The sequence below is a fragment of the Corvus cornix genome, chromosome 2 (genome assembly GCF_000738735.6).
Source record: "Corvus cornix cornix isolate S_Up_H32 chromosome 2, ASM73873v5, whole genome shotgun sequence".
Classification (NCBI taxonomy): domain Eukaryota; kingdom Metazoa; phylum Chordata; class Aves; order Passeriformes; family Corvidae; genus Corvus; species Corvus cornix.
The window spans coordinates 134,290,367-134,311,913 of record NC_046333.1 but is presented as its reverse complement, the minus strand read 5'-3'; the positions used below and the strand labels follow the sequence as shown (position 1 = coordinate 134,311,913).

Sequence of the window (21,547 nt, the reverse complement as noted above, 5' to 3'; positions counted from 1 at the left end):
AGTTAGCTAGAATTTTCACAAATAGAGTGAAATTGCATTCCTAAATCAATAATCAGATTCCTAGGAGGATGCCCTGATTTTTGAGGCACTCATCATCCAGCACCTTCTGAGGGCTCTGACTGGGAAGGGTTTCTGTAGGATCGTCACTGTGACTGCCCAAAGTGTCTGTCTCACCCCTCACACTCAGGAACAGCTTCAGTGTTATACAGCAGCTCCTGAACAGCTGCTGCTCAATTTACAGCCAGACAGAGAAGGACACAGAAATTGGTGCCACTTTACCCAGAGTATTCGTATCAAATATTTCTTCCTGGTGCCCAGATTGTGAATTGCAACGGACGAGGCTTGGATGGAGTGAGAACTGCGAAAAGATGGAAAGAACACGCTTTCCTCTGACAAACATGCGCTTCCAGGTCTCACCCTCGACAATATTCAGTTTAATGTCAAGCAGTTTCTGGGAATAATCCCAGGTCTTGAATGGCACATTTAGGGGAGCTTGGGACAACAGGGCTAAAGGCCAGAGCATCTTAGGAATACAGTTTTCACATGAATGACATATGTACAGCCCGTTCTGTTGTTTCCCCTTCATTTTGGTTTCTCTATTTCTCCCATACTGATTATCCTATCCTTAATGAAATTCACATAAAAATAAAAACAGAACAAGAAAGACATGTTTTTAAAGAAAATATATTAAAAAAAACCCATACAATTGATAAAATACTCCCAATTAAAATATTAAAAAAAAATTTAAAATAATTTTTTTAATTAAGTACATTTATTTGACGGTGGCCCATTTTGTTTCTGATAGTTAACAGAAGAAGTAACTAAATTACCTGCATAATCAATTTAAATATACCATAGGAAAGCACTAACATAATCTAAAATGACACTGAGTATAATCATGACAGATAGGTTTAAGAGTTTTGTTTTATTAGAAGAATAATGATTTCATCAAAGTATAAAGAAAATTGTAATTTGAAAAACACACTCTTCATGTATTCTGGAGGTATTACATGTCTTTTTTTCTTTTTGTGCTGTCATTATTTCTGTTTGCTGGGACTCCTCTGTAAAAAAGACTAAAAAATCACGGTATTTACATAAATATTCAGAAAACTTCAAAAGAAAAACTCCATGATGGCTTGTTGTTCGATCATGGCATTGTAAAGAACTGAAATGTTTTACACAGAATCCAGCAGGTCTTCATTTTGCCTTATCTATGCCAAATATGCATTAATTATTAGCACTTATCCCTGATAGAAGATTTTGTTAACAAGTAAAAATTTCTAACTTATTTCAACTGAAATAGTAGTTTGAAATAAGTGGAGCAGGTTGAATAAGATAACAATTACCTACATTGGAAGCCTTGCATTTTGTAGGATGACACCCTTTCCAGCCATGTTTGTACAAAAATTTCTTTCATCACTATTATAAAGTTAATGGGTATTTATTGATTTTATTCAGCAAATATTCCACCTGCCAAGATGGAAAAGGATAGTGAGAAATTATCTTGGAATGATAACTCAAGTTTCTTTCGTTGTCTATTTAAATTTGGAAAAGATAAAAAAAGGGTACAGAGAAAGCAAAAATGTTTTTATGATACTTTTAATATTGGTCACTCATATAATTGGGTGGTTTACAGTTTCAATTGAAAAAGAACCATCTTTACCTTCAGAATAGAAAATTTTCACAAATTCCAGGGTAAACTACATCTTGCAGTTAGTGTTAAAAAGGTAAACTGAAGATAGTTCCAATGATAAAAACCGTAAGTTAAAAATATTAAAAATCATATTGTCTTATTAATAATAAACTTAATCTCATCTGAAACCATAGATAACTACAACAAATGCACTAAAATACTTTAGTAATAACTCATAGTTCTTTTGTTGTATCACCTCAGAAGACAATTAATCTTTTGCCCAGACAACATTTCTTCTATAGCCATAGTTCCAGCAAAGTCCCAGAGTAAAAGGAAACAGGATTAAAGACTTACAGTTTTAACTATTTCTGTACTTTTGTATACAGAAGGTTCAGACTGCAATTTAGGCAAGGTTTTAATCCATAAAATTGAGTATTAGACATTTTTGTTTGAATTGAAGTGCTATGAAATTATTCATGTTCATTCACTTATGATAAAATATTCTGTACTCCCTTATTATGATATGAAAATATTTCTTCTTCCTTACTTCAGGAAATCCCTGTCTATCCTCAGATTCTGAAAAGGCATAATCAGTTACACACCATCTTTTCAGCATGTATTTTAATATCTTAGAGGACAATCATCATCATTTTATAAGGAAGCTTCAAATGTTAATATTTACCATTTTTTTGCCTACTTAGAGTTACCCACAAAAGTTTCCTGGCTTGATGCAGTGTGTACCTGCCTGAATGCTTCTTCCAGCAGGAGTGATAATAAGGATGTGAATATGCAGCCAAGAACTGGGAAAAGGCAGGGCTTTTTCTGTGAGGGATATTATTGTCTTATGCCAAGTTTAAATTACAGCAAATTTAAAATATTTTACAGTAGAGTCCTCTAAATGCTGCAGAAGATCACACCATTTTCATATATCTTCTAAGGAACATGGAAGTGTGTAAGTAGGAGAAGGTTTGGCAATGACTTTTTTTAAAATTCTCTACAATTAGAAATTTCTGTAGCTTTAAACATTCTAGTTCTGTTCTCATCTATGCATCTGTGAAAAATATTTTTCTAGAAAAAATATCATAGGCAATACTAATATTTTAAAGTAGTTTGGTACTTCTTAGTCAATGCTATAAGAAGTACTTTCAAAACAGTGACTTTTTATTGCTTAAAAATATACAGAGAAAAGTGTAATATTTCTTATCTCTGAATATCTCTTATATTTGCACTTAAAATAAGACAATTCATAGGAATAAGCTTAAAAAATGGAATAATAGAATTCTGAATTTCCAAACTCTTTATACATTTAAGTTACATTTACCTTACGTAAGAGGAAGAGGTGTCTATGAAAAAAAAATTATTTAATTACAAAAACAAAACACAATCTCCTATTCTGCAATATTACGTGAAATAGTAAGAAGGAATTTTGTCACTCACTGAAATCTGTTTTAATAAAACATGCCAAACATTTCAGCATTTTAAATAATCAATTATTCTTCTTTTGACCATTTAAAATTTGTATTTTGAATTCTAAGATATTTCTATACTGCAACTGTGTGAAAATTCAAAGTCTTTTTGTTCAACTGCTGCAGCTCAGTCCTGAAATTTTGCCTTCTAGTATAATTTGTTATAAGAGAAGTTAGACTTTCAGGAACTCTCTAACCTGAATGATACAAATTTTAGAAACAGTGACCTCATTCTGATCTAATTTAGCTCAGTGTAACTTTGAAGCCAAAGTTGTTGAAGATGTATGAAACTGGCACAAGTAGGATTGAAATCAGGTCCCTTATTTCTCTGAATTTAAAAGTGAGAGCGCTATGATGGAATCCCACTTCCTTGGCATCTCTGCTCATGTAAGACATGCACTGTTCTTGCAGTAGCACTCAGGAAATGTGCTTTCTGCTCCTCACACCATGAGCTACCATATTTTTTCTAACTTGTGACAAGTATATTGTTTTCAAATAGACTTAATTCTCTGTCAAAAATTAAACTGGATGTCTACCAGATTGGTTTCAATACTGCAATAAACAAGTAGGACCTGAAAGCTGTTTCATACATGAGGACATTTTAACTTTCATCATGAAAAAGGGCAGTTCTTCCTATGTTTGTAAATGACCATAACACAGCCAATGCAAGGTTATATATGTATGTTTTCGATGCACTTAGTGACAAAGAACAGTGTATTTCCACCTGGTCCTGCAAGCACACACTTCTGCTCACACACCCTGCACTCTGAAGCTTTCAATCAACAACACAGAGACGTTGAATATTTTAAGATCGCTGGAGTCCATCCACATGTTGTGTTGGGGGTGTTGGTCAACAGCTGGCTGAATATGAGCTGGCAGCATGCCCAGGTGACTAAGAAGGCCAGTCACATCCTGGCTGGTATCAGCAATAGTGTGACCAGCAGGACCAGGGCAGTGATCATCCTCCTGTATTCAGCCTGGTGAGGCTTCATTTTAAATACTGGGCTCAGTTTTGGGCCCCTCACTACAAGAAAGAGATTGAGGTGCTGGAGCATGTCCAGAGAAGGGTAACAAAGCTGGTGAAGGGTCTGGAGCACAAGTCCTATGAGGACTGGCTGAGGAAGCTGGGTGTTTAGCCTGGAGAAAGAGAGGCTCAGGGGAGACCTTATCACTCTCTACAACTACCTGAGAGGAGTTGTAGACACAAGGGTGTGGGACTCTTCTCCAAAGTTACAACAGAATGAGAGGAAATGGCCTCTCAGTGGAGCAGAAATTCAAACTGGATATAAGGAAAAAATTCTTCACCGAAAGGGTTGTCAAACACTGGAACAGGAACAGGCTGCCCAGGGAATTAGTTGATTCACTATTCCTGGAGATATTTAAAAGGCGTGAATGTGACACTTGTTTAGTGGTGAACTTGTCACTCTTAAGTTAACAGCTGGACTTTATTCCAAAGATCTTTTCCAACCAGAATTCTATGCTTCTATGCATATGAGTTTCTCTGATAATAAAAACTATCTAGCCATCATGTTTTAATAAAATAAGAGTGAAAGCAAACACTAAATTTAAGAACTGCACCTCTGACAAAACACAAACACATTTGCCTTTCCCACCACAGATTCCACCCACATAAGATGTCAGCCACCATTTGTGCAAACAGATACCTCTCACAGGGTGCTCTGCAAAGTGGCTGGGAGCATGGTATGTGTGTATGCCTGAACTGTTTACCATCACTGGAAAATCTACTATGTCCTACTTTATATTTAGGACAAATTAGAGCAATATTTGGAGCTATCACGCACCTAGATTTCCTTGAATGAATTCTCTTCTTCAGTGTAGAGGTTGTCCCTCGCTGAAATCCTAAAGTTTGAGAGATTTGTAAAGAATTGTAGGGTGTTTAAGACCCTCACATGTTTGGGGAAGGTGCAGAAGGAACTCCAGCTTCAGTGCAGGTCACCTCTCTCATGCCGGTGGTCTGAGTGGGGGTACAACAAGCCCAAGGATCACAAGCTTTCCTGAGTCTCTTCAGATTGGTCCTTTGGCAGACTGCAGGTTTGACAGTATTGCCATAAGGAATACATGGGCAGTGGTACTGTTTGATTTTCTAAATTTACCTGTAAAGCCTGTGGACACACAGAATTAGCCTGCAGCACTCTGCTTCACATCTGCTTCATGCTGGCTAACAAACTATGGGGGCCCTTTGAAACCTCCCCTAAGGCCTACTCCTTACAATTGCACTGAAAAACATCTAAGTGAACATGCAGGTAAAAAAATACTCTGTCCCTCACAATAGAAGACACTTAAATTGGACAAGCAATGTAAAAAGGCTGGCCTAACTTGCACATCACAAAATACAGCTTTATTTGGACTTCTGTAGGTGACATAGTTCAGTGTTCACTCTACTGCAACAACATCACAACTGTTCTCTTCTTACAAGACACATTTCTCGGAGCCTTCGAACTGAACCACGCAAACTGAGATGGTTTTGAGAAAGAACTGGTGATTTGAACAGTCTAGAACATTTATAAATATGTCACTATAATCCCTGGGTTTAGTGATAGAGGATCTATTTTACAGCCATTTAAAATTTACAATTTCATAAAAACATTGGCATTTCAAGAATTGTTTTTCTCTAACATTTTAACCAATTTTGATCTTTCATTATTAGGGAAAATAGCAATATACCTAATATTTTGGTCCAAAACATATAGGCAACTTCTTTTTTTTCTCTCCAAAGTGCACTTCCTAAGACAGGCAGGAGGTCCTGTCATGGAGATACAGCCTTGAACCATCTGCTACGCTGATCTCAGGACTAGCAGTAAGTGTTGTAAATGGAGACATCTTTGCAGTTTCACAAGCCTGGTATTCACAGCAAGAGTAAAGAAGGGTCTCTTACATAATGTGGAAAAAATATTGTGAGTTTCAGAAAAATTTAAATAGCACAATAAGAAAGAGTTGTTTATCCTATTCACGGAAAAAGGCAGAGGCCATCTGGTAAACTGGTGTTCAGTTATGTCACTAAAGAGAGCTCCAATGTGTATGACGACCTGCACAAAATTCAGTCTGGAAAATATGTATAATCCTGGCACAGCCTAAATTTCAGGTAAACACATTCGTAATCTCAGCTATGTCCATTTAACACTGTTCTCATGCGTTGTTTCCTGAGCTTCTAAAGAATGAACTCCTCTGTCACACTGTCAGCTCCTGACCATGGTCTTAGCACATCTCATCTCACCAAACACCCCCTCAGCCATCATGTCAATGCTGCCAGGTCCACATTCCTTGCTCAGGGAGTCCCAGTCTCTCTCACCAAAAAAATTCCAAGCCCAGCTTAGCCCTCCTGATCTTTTCTCTGAACGCCCTTTTCCCAGCCACTCATCATCCCTCCCAAAATGCTGGTTCTGCTTCTCAGAATCCTCTAACCTACCACTCAGGAAGTTCCAGTTCTCACCTTCCCAGTTATCTTTAGAAGACCTGTCCCCTTCACTTTATCTGCTCTTCCCAAACTACAAGTCACAGGCACTGCTTACTTGATCTTCTAGTTTAGCTCCTCCCTCTTCTTCTACAGCCTATCAATCCACTGGTTTCCAGACACCCAATGACATTTTGTTGCCAATCCTAAACTACTTTCCCTTTTCTCCTCGTCCTCGTAATGCATCCTAATTCCCATTCAATATGTCAGTCCTCAGCCTGGCATATGACTCAAATTTCCTGGTCCAAGTTTATTTGCATTACAAAAACTATTCAGTATCATAAGGATTTAGTTCTTCTGCAGTTGAATCTCCATCTGCAAGAATTCTTCAACCACGCTTGTGTTTCACATGACTGTCTATGGGGTACCAGAGTCTTTTCAGGGTATTCATCAGCTTTCTCTGCTCACAGTTTCCCTTGTCCCCCACAGAGAAGAGGCAGGAGCATTCCATGGCACTAGTTTCTCCGGCCATAACAAGAAACATGCATAAAAATATTTTCGCCTTGTCCCTCCCCTGAAAACAACTACATTTTTAAAAATCAAGGAAAAATTACCTTAAGGCAGATAGCTACTGAAATGAGGTCAGACCCAAATACTGAAAGGCACAGGCATTTAGCAATAACGGATGCTCTTCCCAGAGCTCTTAATCCAGCGGCTGGTCACTGTCTCCATTGAACTAATAGAACTAAATCTCTACCTTCATTTTGTATACATATTTATGTTCCAGCCTATATATGTATAAATTCTTTTCCTTTTGAAGATAAGCTTAAAAAGGCAAACTTTCAGTCCTTTTAAGAGCATATGACTACAATTTTTTCCTACACTTCTGGGAAAAGTCACAATTTTCAGACTAGTTTCTTAAAACCAGTGTTAGGGCTTTGTAAAATCTGTGATGCAAATCAGTGAACACCTGCTCCTGCAGCTCAGACCCAGGCTGATCCTCACAGCAGAGCAGTTGTTAATATTTATTTGCAGAATCTGCGAAAAACTATGGGTATTCCAAGGAGAAAGATATGGAAAAAAAATTGTTCTCCTACTTTGGAGAACTCATTATTACCGCAACCAAATCCCCACTCTAACACTCCCACCCTTCATCACTGCAAGGACAAATATTTTATATTCAGCATTATATCTTGGGCCAAACAGACTTTGTATGTGACTTTAAAGGACAGCTAAGAAATATTCATGTCTGGGATGTTTTTAAAGAGTGGAAAGCAAGTAATTTGGGAGGAGAAGAAACTAATTTCTTATAAAAGGTGTTTAAAATAATTGTATTTTATCTATTATGGAAATAATGTATTGCAATACAAGGTGGACTGCTGGTGGCTTATGTGCTGGATTCGCTCTGGTGGTATTCATGAAGAAATCACTCTGAGTGCAGGCTGGTTTACACCAGAGGGATTCATGAAAATAAAAATAATGAGGTACGACTCTCTATGCCTACCTATAGCTATCCAGAAGGCTGGATCCAGGTAGTGAGATCCAATCCTCCTCCTCATCTTAAAAGATCTCTTCATTCCTCCCACATACCTAGCAGCAGCCAAATCATCCCAAATTCACTCAAACACTTTTCTGGAGCTTCCACTTCTGTGGTTAAAGAGCAGGGGAGAATTAGGAGGGTCTGAGGATATTATTCAATTATGTGGCCAGGCTGCTGAGGCTAGCACCAGCTGGCTCTGGTTCCAGGTACAGGTGTTACTGTTGGAATGACTTCCTGTGCTATGCATGGTCACTTCCTCCCAGCCCAGGACCTCCAGCACAGACTGGGAGCAGACACAGTCAGAAGCAGTCACATCCTTTCCCAGTTCAAGCAGTTGCTCTTCTCCTTTATGAAAAACCAAGGCTTTTGTCCACATTGGTTCCAGCCACAGGCCATCACTGGGCCACACTTACACAGTTACACTCTGTATGTCATGACAAAGTGCTTACATTAATTCAATCAAGATTAACAAAGTACAGAGCATTTTTTTTCCTGCAAAATTTTTGCAACCTTTTTAAATTAATTTATATAATAAATATCTAGCTTCATTCACTACCTCAGAAGTAGGACAGACATGACATTGTCATTATTATTAACTGTTGTTATCAGTAAGAATGTTTTCTTTGACACTTAAAATACAGAATTATTTAAGTGAAAGCTGTAAGTTTTGTAAGATCATTATTATGAAAGAGAATCTAGCATTGTACAGCATGTTTTAAACTCCTGTCTGAAGGGAGCCAAAGGCCCAATATGTAGACCAGACCCACTTCTTGGTGAAGTCTGGTGCATCCCTGGGACCTGGTTGTGAAGGCAAAGGTTCCTATCCTGGAAAGGCCCTCAGCCATTATAGATTTTTCAGGGGGCAGGAAAGTTGCAGTAAGAACTCCAAAGGCAAAGAGACGTCAGGGCTTTATGATGACTGGTTAAGGAATCAGGAGCACAAGCGGTCTTCTCTATTCTCCCAGTTGCAGGAAATGATGAGGGAAGAGAGGGAGATCCAGCAGATCAATATTTGACTCCGAGCCTGGTGTCAGCAGAATTTTAGAGGGTTTTGATCATGTTTACACTTTACATGACACCAGGCCTGCAGATGACAAATGGGGGTCACCTGTCTCAAAAGGGGAAAAGGATCTTTTCTCAGGCATTGGCAGGGCTCATGGAGAGAGTTTTAAACTAGGTCTGAAGGGGAAAGGCATGACACCAGACTTGCTACAGATAAACCAAGCAGCAGCATTCCAATGTCTGAGAGACACTGTGCTAGTGGGGTCCTTCAGTCGCTGTCTCCATGGAGGTAGGGGATAGAGATCCATGCAGCAGCAGACTCAAGGGTTATTGACATGTTAGAAGCCATGGAAGTGCTAAATTAGTGGTAATCAATAATCCTGCAGATCTTTTCCAACCTAAATGATCCTACGCTTTTATAATCCTAAATGTATATGCTTTGTGTGTTATGTGTACAAAAAACATATTGTTTGTATATTATTTTGTATTCTACGTTTCCTACACTGAATTGCCATAAATAAACATTTTGTTACTACTTCCCATGTATTCATTGGTCCTATTTTCCTCAAGGTCACTTCTAAGAACAAAATCATGAACACCATAAAGTTGGCACAAGTTTTTTCTATTCATCAGGAAGACTAACGGGGTCAAGGTTTCAGCACAGTGGTTCCACGTAAGTACATGCAACTGTCTACTTTGACATGGTGAAATTTCCTTCCATTCTACACTATCTTGCTCCTTACTTATCAGATCATGGTTGCTGATATTGACATATGAAAATTCAGTTATTTCACTGACTCTAGTTAATTACTTGCTTCAGAACGAATTTGATAGTAATATTAATAATAGTAATAGTAATAGTAATAATAATAAATAGCAGTAAATTTTCTATCCCAAATCCACAGGAGCAGATGACCATTTAGGAGAAGTAATAAAGGTTCACTGGTATAAGAATAATAACTCAAAAAAAGCTTAAAACAACACACACGAGGGTAAGCGAACTAATAATATTCATTTGATCGAGTTTAAACTCATGGTCCAACGTTGTCATATTTAAGTCATAATTTATCTTTTTACAGGCTGGAAAATCATTTCAATCAATCTTAGTTTTCTGACATTGGAGTAACTCCAAAACTACATCTAAAAAGCACTACAATAAAAAATCATCAATCATCATAGCACCGCAAGAAAAAGGAACCTCCATTGGTTTAAACCACATCAGTCATTTTAAATCTGTTTCAAAACTTCAATGGGTTAATTTCATATACACAGGTCTTTTTGCAGATCAGATGCTCTTTAACCTGCAGCAGACAGCACAAAACTGGCATAAGGTCTGCATCATGTGCTCCAGTTAATTCAACAAAAATGCGGTCCTGCGCCCACCCTTGATCCAGATCAAATATGCACTCATTGTGATCCAGGAGCACGCAAATCTGGTATTAGTGGACATGAAACCATGGCCTTATATGACAGCCCAGCTTTAGATACTTTGCAGATTTCATTGACAGGGTTTTCAGTAGGAATGTTGTCTCCTTTAACTTATCCAAACACTTACAGTAGCTGTGATGTTTTCCACATAAATCATTAAATTTAAATTTACGTAAATTAAACACATAATCAGAAAAAAAAAAAAATCCCAATTCCCATCAGAACAAAGTTGAGTCATCTGTGAAGGGCTGTAGATGTGCGGTTGCAATAAATTTGAAGAGCTAAAATAAACTTCCAAAGTAATGGAAACCAAATCAAATCTATGTATTGAAACAATCAAAAAATTGGAACTCTTACCTTTTTCACTAACACTTTCACTTTCAATCTCTACATCATCACAACTTGTATATTCAGGAGTGGATGCCAATTCTTCTTCTGAGCTACTTAATGAAACCTGGCGCATTTTACCTCCTTTTTTCGTTTTATGGGGCTTTGGTGGTGGAGGTCTGACAGATTCAGACTGGTCTGAGCTGAGTGAATCATTCCGTAACATGGTCTCCATCTTTTCACGTTTTGTTTTCCGTACAGCAGAACTGGGATCCAAATGGTGCTGTTTCCTTAATGAATCAGAGCGCCTCATGTCTGGTCTTTCCAGAGGAATTGGACTCCTCCTAGGTGTAGGAGGGCTATGATTTGTGGTCCTCTGACGATTGGGACTAGGTCCCTGAGCCTCTCGAGTTCTTTCCATAGAGTATGAACGTTGATTTTCCATGGCAGCCCTGCGCTCAGACACAGATCTTTGTCTTGATGGCCGTTCCATCCTGAGCATGGACATCCGAGAATCTTCCAACTCTGTATTTGCCAGTGAGACATCGCTATGTCTCCGTTCATGACGTGCTCGGGACACTTCAGCATGGATACGCATTTGTTCCTCATATGGCTGTGGCTTGACTGGATAACGAGCCAAATTAGGATCACTTCGGTATCGTGCCTGGTATTCCTCCTCCCTCCTTTGCCTTTCATATTCTTCCCTGTTTTGTGCATCTTCTTCTTCTACCGGATACTCCTTGGAACGCCTGCGGCTCCTTCTGTTGGAATCTCTATAATCACCCAGTTCAGGTTCTTCATATAACTGAGGCCCACGCTGTGACCGCCTATCTGAATAATCTGATGGTGACCTGGGCATCGCACTGTCTGATGTAGCATACTGTGAATATTCGTCTCTCTCGTCCCTTTGGTCGTATCTTCTGCTCTGTTCTCTTGATATTGAAGGGCTTCTTTTCCTAAACAATCACGGCAAGAAAGCAGAAAGAGAATTCTGTCAATATTTTATGTAGCACAAATATACAGCTAATGCTAGTTAAAAGATAGCATGACCAGCTAATGGAAAAAAAATCCATTCATTGCGTTTCTTTGTGAATGTGCTCTCACATTTTCTCTACTAAATTAAAGAAAGTATGTCATGCTATAAATCTGCTTATGGTGCACAGATTGAAGAAAAAGCAGCTTTGAAGGAAAAATGCTAATACGACTTCATAAAATATAGAATACAAATACTTAGGCTACTTTGTAGTCATGATTGCTTTACAAGTACCAAAATTTTATAATCCTTTGTAATCATTTTACAATATAACTTGACCATATACTTCTATTTCATAGAGTTTGATAATCGCCATAGAAATTAGGGCTAGAAGAATCATTCAATTAGTTTGCTCTTTTAGCAGCTGTTATTGCTCAAAATCACACATTTCAGTTCCTACAAAACTATAATTTGTGCCAAGGGCAGAAAACAGACAAAGATTCAATGGCAGCATCTGTCTAAATCAGATGAACTCAGAAGCCCTGAACTCAGAAAACAAGCCACTTTTTTGTGTTGTGAAGGGAAAGAGTTTCAAAGTGCTGCCTGAGTTGAGAAAAGAATCCTTCCCACCTCTATAGGGATGGTAGCAGTATTAGTCCAAGCATTTGTTCAAGACAGACACCATAATGGAGTTCTTGCGCCACATAAAGCATTGACTCTTTGATGTCATTGACACCATCTAGCTACAGACAACTAGAGACTTCAGAGGAAGGTGGAAGAAGAATTAACAAATATTCTTTCCTGACAGTGAAATGATAGATTGAAGCATGTGATTCATTTATATGTAATATTTTCATAAAGGGTGTGTCTGGAACATATAATGAATGTCATGGTTTCTGTTTGACACAACATTGTTTGATACATGGTTAGAAGGGATCAGTTACATGGGAAAAAACAAACCAGATCTTCAAATTTTGCCTTTATCAATCCTTATAGGGTAATAAGCATGCAAAATGTTACTTTCCAGATATGTCCTGATTCATGCTTGGCTTTTCACCCTACATGGATCTCAAGAAGTTACCTGAAGGAAACTGGAGTAAAGATCCCAGATAAAAGAGACTGAGAGGTGGGCCTTCTCTGGGATAATGTAGATCAACTCAAACTTTAAGCAATAAAAATACAAATGAGAAGCTATTTTTGTATTGTTAGTCCTTTCTTCTTATATTTAGTTCTACCTTTATAATTAAGATCCCTTTTAAAATGTTTTCTACACTCACAAAATGACCACTGATTCCAAAGGGCAGCCTTGCAGGCAGCAACCAGGAGATCTTGCCTAGTCTTTAGGACACGAAAAAAGGTGAGCAAATACAAAGCCCTGTTGTTGCCACAGTTGTCCAAGAGGAAGAAAGGAAACACTTCAATTTAGTGAAGGGGAGAAGGAGAAACAGGTTCTCCTCGGTGCCCAGGAAAGTATAAAGGGCTCTGTCTATCTGATAGGAGAGAAAACACTCTTTTCACAGCCAGGAAGGAAATGCAATCTCTGCTCAGCAAGGGAAAACCACAACTGTCCATGCAGAGTGTGTGTGGTGTGTGGGGTGACTGGCAAACTGGCATTCTGTACTGTCTTAGGTACCATACAGGATTATTAAACTGTGCTTGAAAGATTTGGACCCAGTAGTGCCTTGTAAATAGTAAAGTACTTTAGCTTTGCAATGGCATCTGCAAATGAGAAAGCTAATTCAATCTTGCAAAAATGAAACTCTTCGTGCAAAGCATGACAAGTACTATAAGCTTCACGCGGATGCTTATTTGCTTACGGTGAAACTAAAATGTCCCATATGTCTTGTTACAGTAGCATGTTAGTACCAGCATAAATTATAACCTCTGTAAGTTTAACAAAATCTCTATATTTTCTGCAACTGGGGACTCAACTTGAATCGCTCTAATGCAACATGAACAGAATTTTGTAAGTCTAATACCAGAATGGCCAACGGGAACGGACAATCAGAACAACAGAACTACCCAAATGCAGACAGTTTGCAAAGACATAGAAGTTTCGTTTAGACAACAGAGATTAGATGCAGAAATGCCTCAAGGAAGATAAATATTTTTCACTTAAATACTTCAGAGGATGAAAATTACGCCACATCCCAAAACAAGTTGTTCCAAGAGCAAATTACCCAATCCCTGAAAATTTCTCTTGGCTATAGCAAAAGTTTGTATAACTTCCACACCCCAGTTGTGGCCCCCATACAGGAAAAATCTGCACTCATCAGATACAGGCATTCATTCATGCAGATCTCATTGCAAGATTGAGACAAATACGTGTACACATGAAATGTATACATACTATACTGTTAATACACTGTCTGTACTCAGTCTATATTACCTATAGATCGTATGTCATCATAGCCACACTTCTTGTATAAATTTGATCCTCCAAAGCATTAAAACACTCTAGTAAATAAGGTTTATAGGATCAACTCCATGATGAACTGTGTAACACACAAAGCCATATAGATTCTAGTGTGGCAAATCTTGTATGTGCCTTGGAGCAGTCTGAGCGTACACATGCTTCAGTATTAAACATCTACATACTTGTATCTACAGCAATATAAACAACACAATAGTAAGAATTGGTTTAGCTACAAATAGATTATATAAACACACACAATAAACATGTGTGTGTATTTATATATGTATAAATAAATTAATATGACTCCATGCCACAGTGTCCTCATATGGATACAATTCTTTTCTGGTGACATTACTGCTATAATGTCATGGCGGGAAGGCTGAGCGGGATAAAATAGATGGATTACTGTATGAGTAAAAACATTATTGTAGACTTGTTGCCGAGGAAAACGTGTTTCTATTAAGGAAACATCATCTGATGAACTGGCACATGACTTACTAAAAAATACACCCTCCACAATTAACTGTTAATGAGAGGAGGATGTGGTGATTTAGCATTATATATTTATACCACTTGCACAAACATTTTCTAACCTCATGTGCTACATTTACCACAAACAGTCATTTTTCTTCCTCCATTTAAGACATCAATATAGGAATACTATCTATGGCTGACAGTAATGTAAAGAGCAGCTGGGTCCTCAATCTACTTCAATCTTTCATGAAGGAAAAAGCTTTGCACAGCTGCCCTTCATGTGGCAACTAATAGGGCACATGCAAGAAAAAGGACCTACCTGAAAATGTACTGCTTTTCTTCAGAGAAAGCAACCTGATAGAAAAAAGTAACTAATTTAATTCCTGGCCTATGCTGACTAGCATTATCAATCCCCCTTTCTAATTAATTTTGTTCCTGTCATCTAACTTCACTACTGAAGCTAACCAGAAATTGTAGTCCTGTCCATCAGAAATAAATTAACTGTACCTGTACACCTGATTTGCCAGAAACCTTCTGTCAGGAGAGGGCTCATCCTGCCCTGCAGTCACCACACCCTTAGTATTAAAGTCTGTCATTCTCTCTACTGGTCATCACAGCACAATTACCCCCCCTTTAACATTCAACATTTTTTTAATTTCAAAAATACCTGCTATATACATAGCTGTACAATGAATGCTAAACATTTTAAATCAGAGTTATGAAATCACGGTAGGAGGGAACTAGTACTGATGAAAACTTATGGCCTGTCCCTACTATCAAAAATCTGCTGCTATTTTTAGATCACTAGCTAATTCTCACTCACCTTCATGAGCCTCTGTCTAATCCATTTCTCATCATTAACTACCTTAAAGACACCTTAATGAAACCCTTTCATCATGCATCTCCAGCTGGATACACCATGGAAAATAATTATTCCTGCCTTTCCAGGACTTTCCTAGAACTTCAAAAGCTACGTGAACTTTAAGGGTGTGATATGCACCCTCCAGCTGCCAGCTGAACTAAGCACTATGTATCTCTTGTCAGAAGGATTATCACCTTTTCTGAAAAGGCTGTAACACCTCTGAAAAATCCTCCAGGCCATTGTGATTGCTACTTGTCTGAAACAGCTAGTAAATAAAATCTCTATTATGGTTAAAAAACTCTAATATCTGCAAAAATCTCTTTGTCAGGCACATTCTATAAACATTGTTTTTTTCAGATACAGAATATAAAACCTTTTTTTTTCCTACTTATTACTGTATATTTATTTTTTTATTCTAATTTATCAATACATGACATTTGGTCTTTTAATACACAGCCCATAACCTTACACTGATGGAAACCTTATTTGCAGTGCAGTACAGATATCACTAATATTATGGAAAAGCAAATAGCTTGACTGTAATCTGACCTCATGCTCATAAAGTTAAATTATTCAACTCCCCCACAACACAATAGAATTAAGTGCTTAAAATATAACATAGGAAGAATATAAGACAGCTATTCGGCTTTGATGGCTGTGATTTCCATAATGGAACTAAATCACTTGAAAGTCTTTGACATTCACTTGTATTCTTCCTTACAGAGAAAACACTCTCCTGCTTTGATTTAGGTTTTTAGAAATTTAGCCCAAATGTATTGTAGAAAAGGAAATTTTAAAAATCAAGTATCCATCACATTTCAGAAGTCAGAGATATTAAAAAACATTGTAATATGTGAAGTATTTATATCACTGTCAAAACTAGATGTCAGACCCTCCTGCTAGTAATCTTGTTCTCAGACTAATAGAATACACATTTGAGCCGGAGAAAACTCATGAAAACATCATTCTGAAGATGTGTTTAACCACGTAAATTAAGTTGCATTTACTTGAAGATTATTATTTATCCGAAGCTTTGGGTCAATTAAAAAATGATAAGGTCTCAGTGGGCCTGAGCCATCAGCTATTTGAAAATTGAATGTTGGCCATCTACTTGTAAGACCTAATTATAATTTACTTGACAATACTTTAAGGTTTTGTTCTCTCCTATAAATTATCAAGGAATAAAATTGAATGGAAAACTAAAACTGAAAATACCTCTCCTGCACACACTGTAATTTTGCTTAACTCAAAATGTGATCCTTTCAGTACATGAAAGAATAATTCATAGAAGGCAAAAATTGACATTTTCCACCAGAACTTTGTCACTAAAGCCATGCAAGATACAGGGCTTCTTGTTAGAGCCTCACCAAATGCACTGAACACACCTTCATCTTTCCTTTACTATATGGCTCCTGTCAGGGAAACAGCATTTGTTGATTTAAGAATAGTTCTACTATTTGAAACTTTTGTATTTCTATGTGTTGGGTTGGACAGACAGGCAAAGCACTTGTTTTAAAACAACGGGGACAGGGAGCAGATAAAGCAGCTTGCCAAAAGTTCCCAGGCTGCCAGGAGGTGAGGTGAGCACACTCTGGACCTTGTACCCAAAGCCCCATGAGTGCAATGAACCCAGAAAACTTGCTGTGCACTTTAAGATCAGCCTGCCTTTCCCAAGTAGGGATCTACGCTCTCATTTAGGAAAGCATTTCCACAGACTTCCTTTCCCATACTGAAAAATCAGCAAAATGTTTACCTATTTTTGGCAATGGCTTTAAAAGGCTAGCTGGCATTGATTTAACTCATTCTCTGCTTATAACTTCTGCTTTTGCTGAGTCATATTGTGCAGGAGAATTCATTTTGCACATTCTTTGAAGCAGCTATGGCTCCCTTATTGAAAAAAGAGGGATTTTTTTGACTTCTAAGCAGTTCCAGTTTCTACCAATATCTCTCTTTACAGTTCCTCTATGCTGTCTAGTTTTATACTAGATTAAACTTCTGTTTTGTCAGTTCCCCTCTCCTTAGCTTCTCACCCCCTCAAAAGAAGATGAAGAATGTAAGCAACCAGTGCAGAATTCACAAGTTAATTAAACAGCCTACTTTGATAAATGGAAAAGGTGTTTATTGCACTTCTTGACCAATAGGATTTTAAAAAAATTGTCCTGAAGTACATCTAACACTCACATATCTAAGGAATCCATTAGGTAAAGCTCATGTGAGACAATATTTCTTTCCTCATTTCAGCCATGCCCTGCAATTTTATTTTATAGTAACCATACTTTGAACCATTAGAATACACTCCAGCTAAATATCTCCAAAGAATATGAATTAAGTTTACAATGATGATTAGTAAATTTACTGAAGCATGAGACTGGTAGAGCAGATGTTGATCTCTATTAGATTTTATCTGAAAATATAAATTCACTGACTGCAGGCTTGTATCAACAGAATGAAAGGAAATCTGTAGTAACAAAACGTCATTTTAATTAAAGTCACCACTGATAACAACTTTGACTTGAACTTGACGTGATTGCACAGACACATGAAACAACACATTTCTCTTCCGTACAAGTAATTCAGCAAAAATTCACCATTGCAGAAGGGTTAATTTCAATTTGTATCAGGAAAAGAATTATAACACGTAAAAAACAAGTAGCTACTGAACAAAAAGAGTGATTGTAAGTATCAATTACTAATCTACAAATATTCAGGTAATATTTTTTTTCACTTTTTTATTTCTTAAATCACGAACATCGCAGATAGGAAAACTGGACTAACAGTAGAATTACTTTGTCCTCCTTTATTTTGCCTGAGTAGTCAGTAGCCCTTATATCACATAATATGATTTTAGAGAACTGCAGAGAAATAAAAAAAATATATTTTACTCTGAGCATTCATTCAGATACATTGATGAATGCTTACCTCTTATAAATAGGTTAAACACTCTAAGATTTTTCTTTATTTCAACTTTTGAACATTTTCAAAAGTAATATTTTGCTAATTATTTCCACTTAATAGATAAGCAACATTGCACCTTTTCTTTTAGTAAAAATTTCATCTCAAAAAAAAAGATAATAATAAAAACAATAATAAATAGCAAATGGATTAAATTTTTTTCAAGAATAATTGGTTAAAATGGGCATTCATGCTATCTGCATCAATACTGACACTACAGAAATCATTTGCAGAAGGGAGGAATCAATTAACAGCTGTCCTACAGCAGGATTCAAATTAGATTAAAACACATGGTGTTAAAAGAATAGTAGGTCACAGTAACACTAACATAAGAGTGAGTAAATATAATACTGAACTGTTATTAAAAAGTACAAATAATATAAAATAAAAGGACATTTCAAAATTCTACATACACTATTTTTTCTTAAAAGAAATACAACATTTCAAGAATTAATTTTTCACAGAATATAGAATATGATTTAAGAAACTAAATTATAGGGAAGCACTAGATTTTGTTAATTATAATATTCTCATATATCTGAAGCACAAAAAAAAGTTTTTCAGTACTTCCTTGGAGTTTTTTACTAAAAGTAAAAAAATCTCCCTAATCATCCCCCAAAAGAACAAGAAATGCTGAGCATTAGACATTGTTTTCACACAACACATTCTGCATCTTTCTTCCCTGCTTTACCTTTTGATCAGCCACTGCACATCTGGGAAGTAGGAAGCCTCGGGTTCATGAGAATACATCAATTTCTGTTCTCGCTAGCGCTTTCATTTAATCCTCTATGTTCAGTGAAATCATATAAACTATCCCTTAATTTCAAGACACATATGTTTTACAAACCCTCCCCTTCCCCCACAATGCACTTATAAAATATAAGGCATCTAGGGAAAAAAATAAAGTTTAGTATCTGAAACAACAGCAATTCAAGTCAGAGAGCTGACCCAATGGGAAGCTATTGAGAGCATGAGAGGAGTGTTAGAGTTTAATGCTGTTACCATGTGCTGTATATAGCTGGAGGTCAAGTAAGAATTTACCCTATAAGGAGGATTATGGTACTTAGCTGATTAGTGCCTTGCTACAGTACTATTACCTACAAATGTACATGCTGGTCAGGGCATTTCATTTAAACTATTTTTAAAATTGTGCAGTTCCAGTATTTTACGTTTTGTGATACTAGTTGCAGCATTTTCTTTATGTTCTAGGTCTCAAACTAAGTTATGTAATATCTCTACTTTCAGTTTGTAAGAAGTCAAATTTTGGCATAATTTTCAACTATTAGGCTAAAAAGCTGTGGCATCTATTTCAGTGTGATGTGCTGCACATACCATAAAGCTGAAAGTATTTTTTCTTACACAGTTTAAAAAAAAAAAAAAAAAGAGAACATCAATGGACTATTTCCAGAAACAGTCACCAAAACTCACATTCAAAATATGGTGAAAATGTGAAAATAATAGAAAGCAAATGTATATCCTCATTTGCCTTAAATGAATTACAAACACATTTTTCTACAGTTTTCCACAGCATCTTCTACCTATCCAAACTAGCTTACAAACACATAATGTTTAATATGAAGCACCAACCAAATCTGACTGCAATATGTTTAAGCCATGATGAAGTAGCATGACATGGGAAAAATAAGACTTAGCAGAAACCTAGATTTTCTCCACCTCAATATAGTGAGTTCTGACTCCTAGGAAAGGCATTCTGACACCAAAATTTATTTGCTCAGCCATCATGGAGAATATATCATAATAGAGTTCATCTATACATCATTTCATCTAATATTGAGTCTAATCTTTTTTAAGTGTTTCAGTTTCATGCCCCAGGGATTGTTCAGCAGGTGCATTTACCAGCAGCTGAAAGTATCCTGGTTCTTCAAAGGAAACCTTTAAGTCTGATGAAGGGGAGAATTTTCTTCAAAAGAAACACTCCATTATTATGCGGGTATTATCACCGTTACATAAAAAATAAAGCTATTTCAATAATGACCAAACTAAGAAAATATCAGCAACATGAACTGTCATTTGAGAATTGTTTTCCCTAATAACATCTGGAGGCTGTTTTGGACTGTTGAACTCATAAAACTCTAACTTTACTAATGAACTTGAGTCAGCATGTATTTTCTTTTTTCTCTCTCTCTTCCTTGTGCCCACAATTACAATATAAATGTGCTATCATACAATGAACTTTAGTTTTAAAATATCTCAGTGATTCATATTTCAGTCTGAAAGAGATTAAATAGATCATACTGAGCTGTTTTGATGCCTCCATAAAAGAGCAAGCATAAAATAACCGCTGTGAAAATGTCCAGTTTCCTCAGCAATGGGAAGTACAGGCCCATTATTAAATCCAGTGAATTACATCAGTGGTGGCTCAGCAATGAATGATGGGCTGTCTGCACCAGCTTCTCCAAGACAAAGCCATCAGGGTAAATGTGTTCTTGCTAGGGAACATCAGCTGGACCACTGTGAAATGAGACAGGTGCATTCAACAGCTCTTGGAAATTACCACAGTACATAAAACTTTAAATTTCTGATTCAACTGTCATTCTCCACATGTTGGTGAGACAGGATCAAATGTCTGTATTTTAAATCAGCACCTAAGTCTATCATAGAAGCAGACCAGAAGTTTAGAGAAAAATAAGTTGTATTTCTGTAAAAACTATAGCACCTACATTATGTATGGTATAAACACATTATGTAAAATCATGTAGGACATGATTTTATAATGTTTTTCAAGCAAAAAAACTTTCTACAGAGTTGTTTAAGCAGTGGGCTCACAATCCACAGCTGTTACATTCCAAAATGTTCAGAATCAAATTGTTACAGCTGCCTAGACAGAGCTCCTTCAGTTCAGAACCCCTCAGGCAGGAGGTTAAGATGGAAACTGTGTCTGTGTTGCTGGGTTTTCAGAGACACTACGTGAAAAATTTCCCAGCATACTGCCATGTAGTAACAACATCACATGGAAAATAACAGCCTGGTTTCTGAAACATCAACAAAGAGCCATCCTTAGATACCCCGTTCAGATCCCTGCTGAGACCAGCTCTGGATAT

At 37.0% G+C, this 21,547-nt stretch overlaps 1 protein-coding gene across 49 annotated transcripts in view; it reads right to left on the bottom strand.

Annotated features, from left to right (window-relative positions):
- Positions 1 to 21,547, bottom strand: part of RIMS2 (regulating synaptic membrane exocytosis 2) — a 454,433-nt gene that overhangs the window by 247,168 nt on the left and 185,718 nt on the right. For all 49 annotated transcript variants that reach the window (XM_039548364.1, XM_039548365.1, XM_039548401.1 and 46 more), the window contains one exon: positions 10,839 to 11,764. In XM_039548364.1, the coding sequence (XP_039404298.1) occupies positions 10,839 to 11,764 (926 nt within the window). The remainder of the gene's footprint in view (positions 1 to 10,838; positions 11,765 to 21,547) is intronic.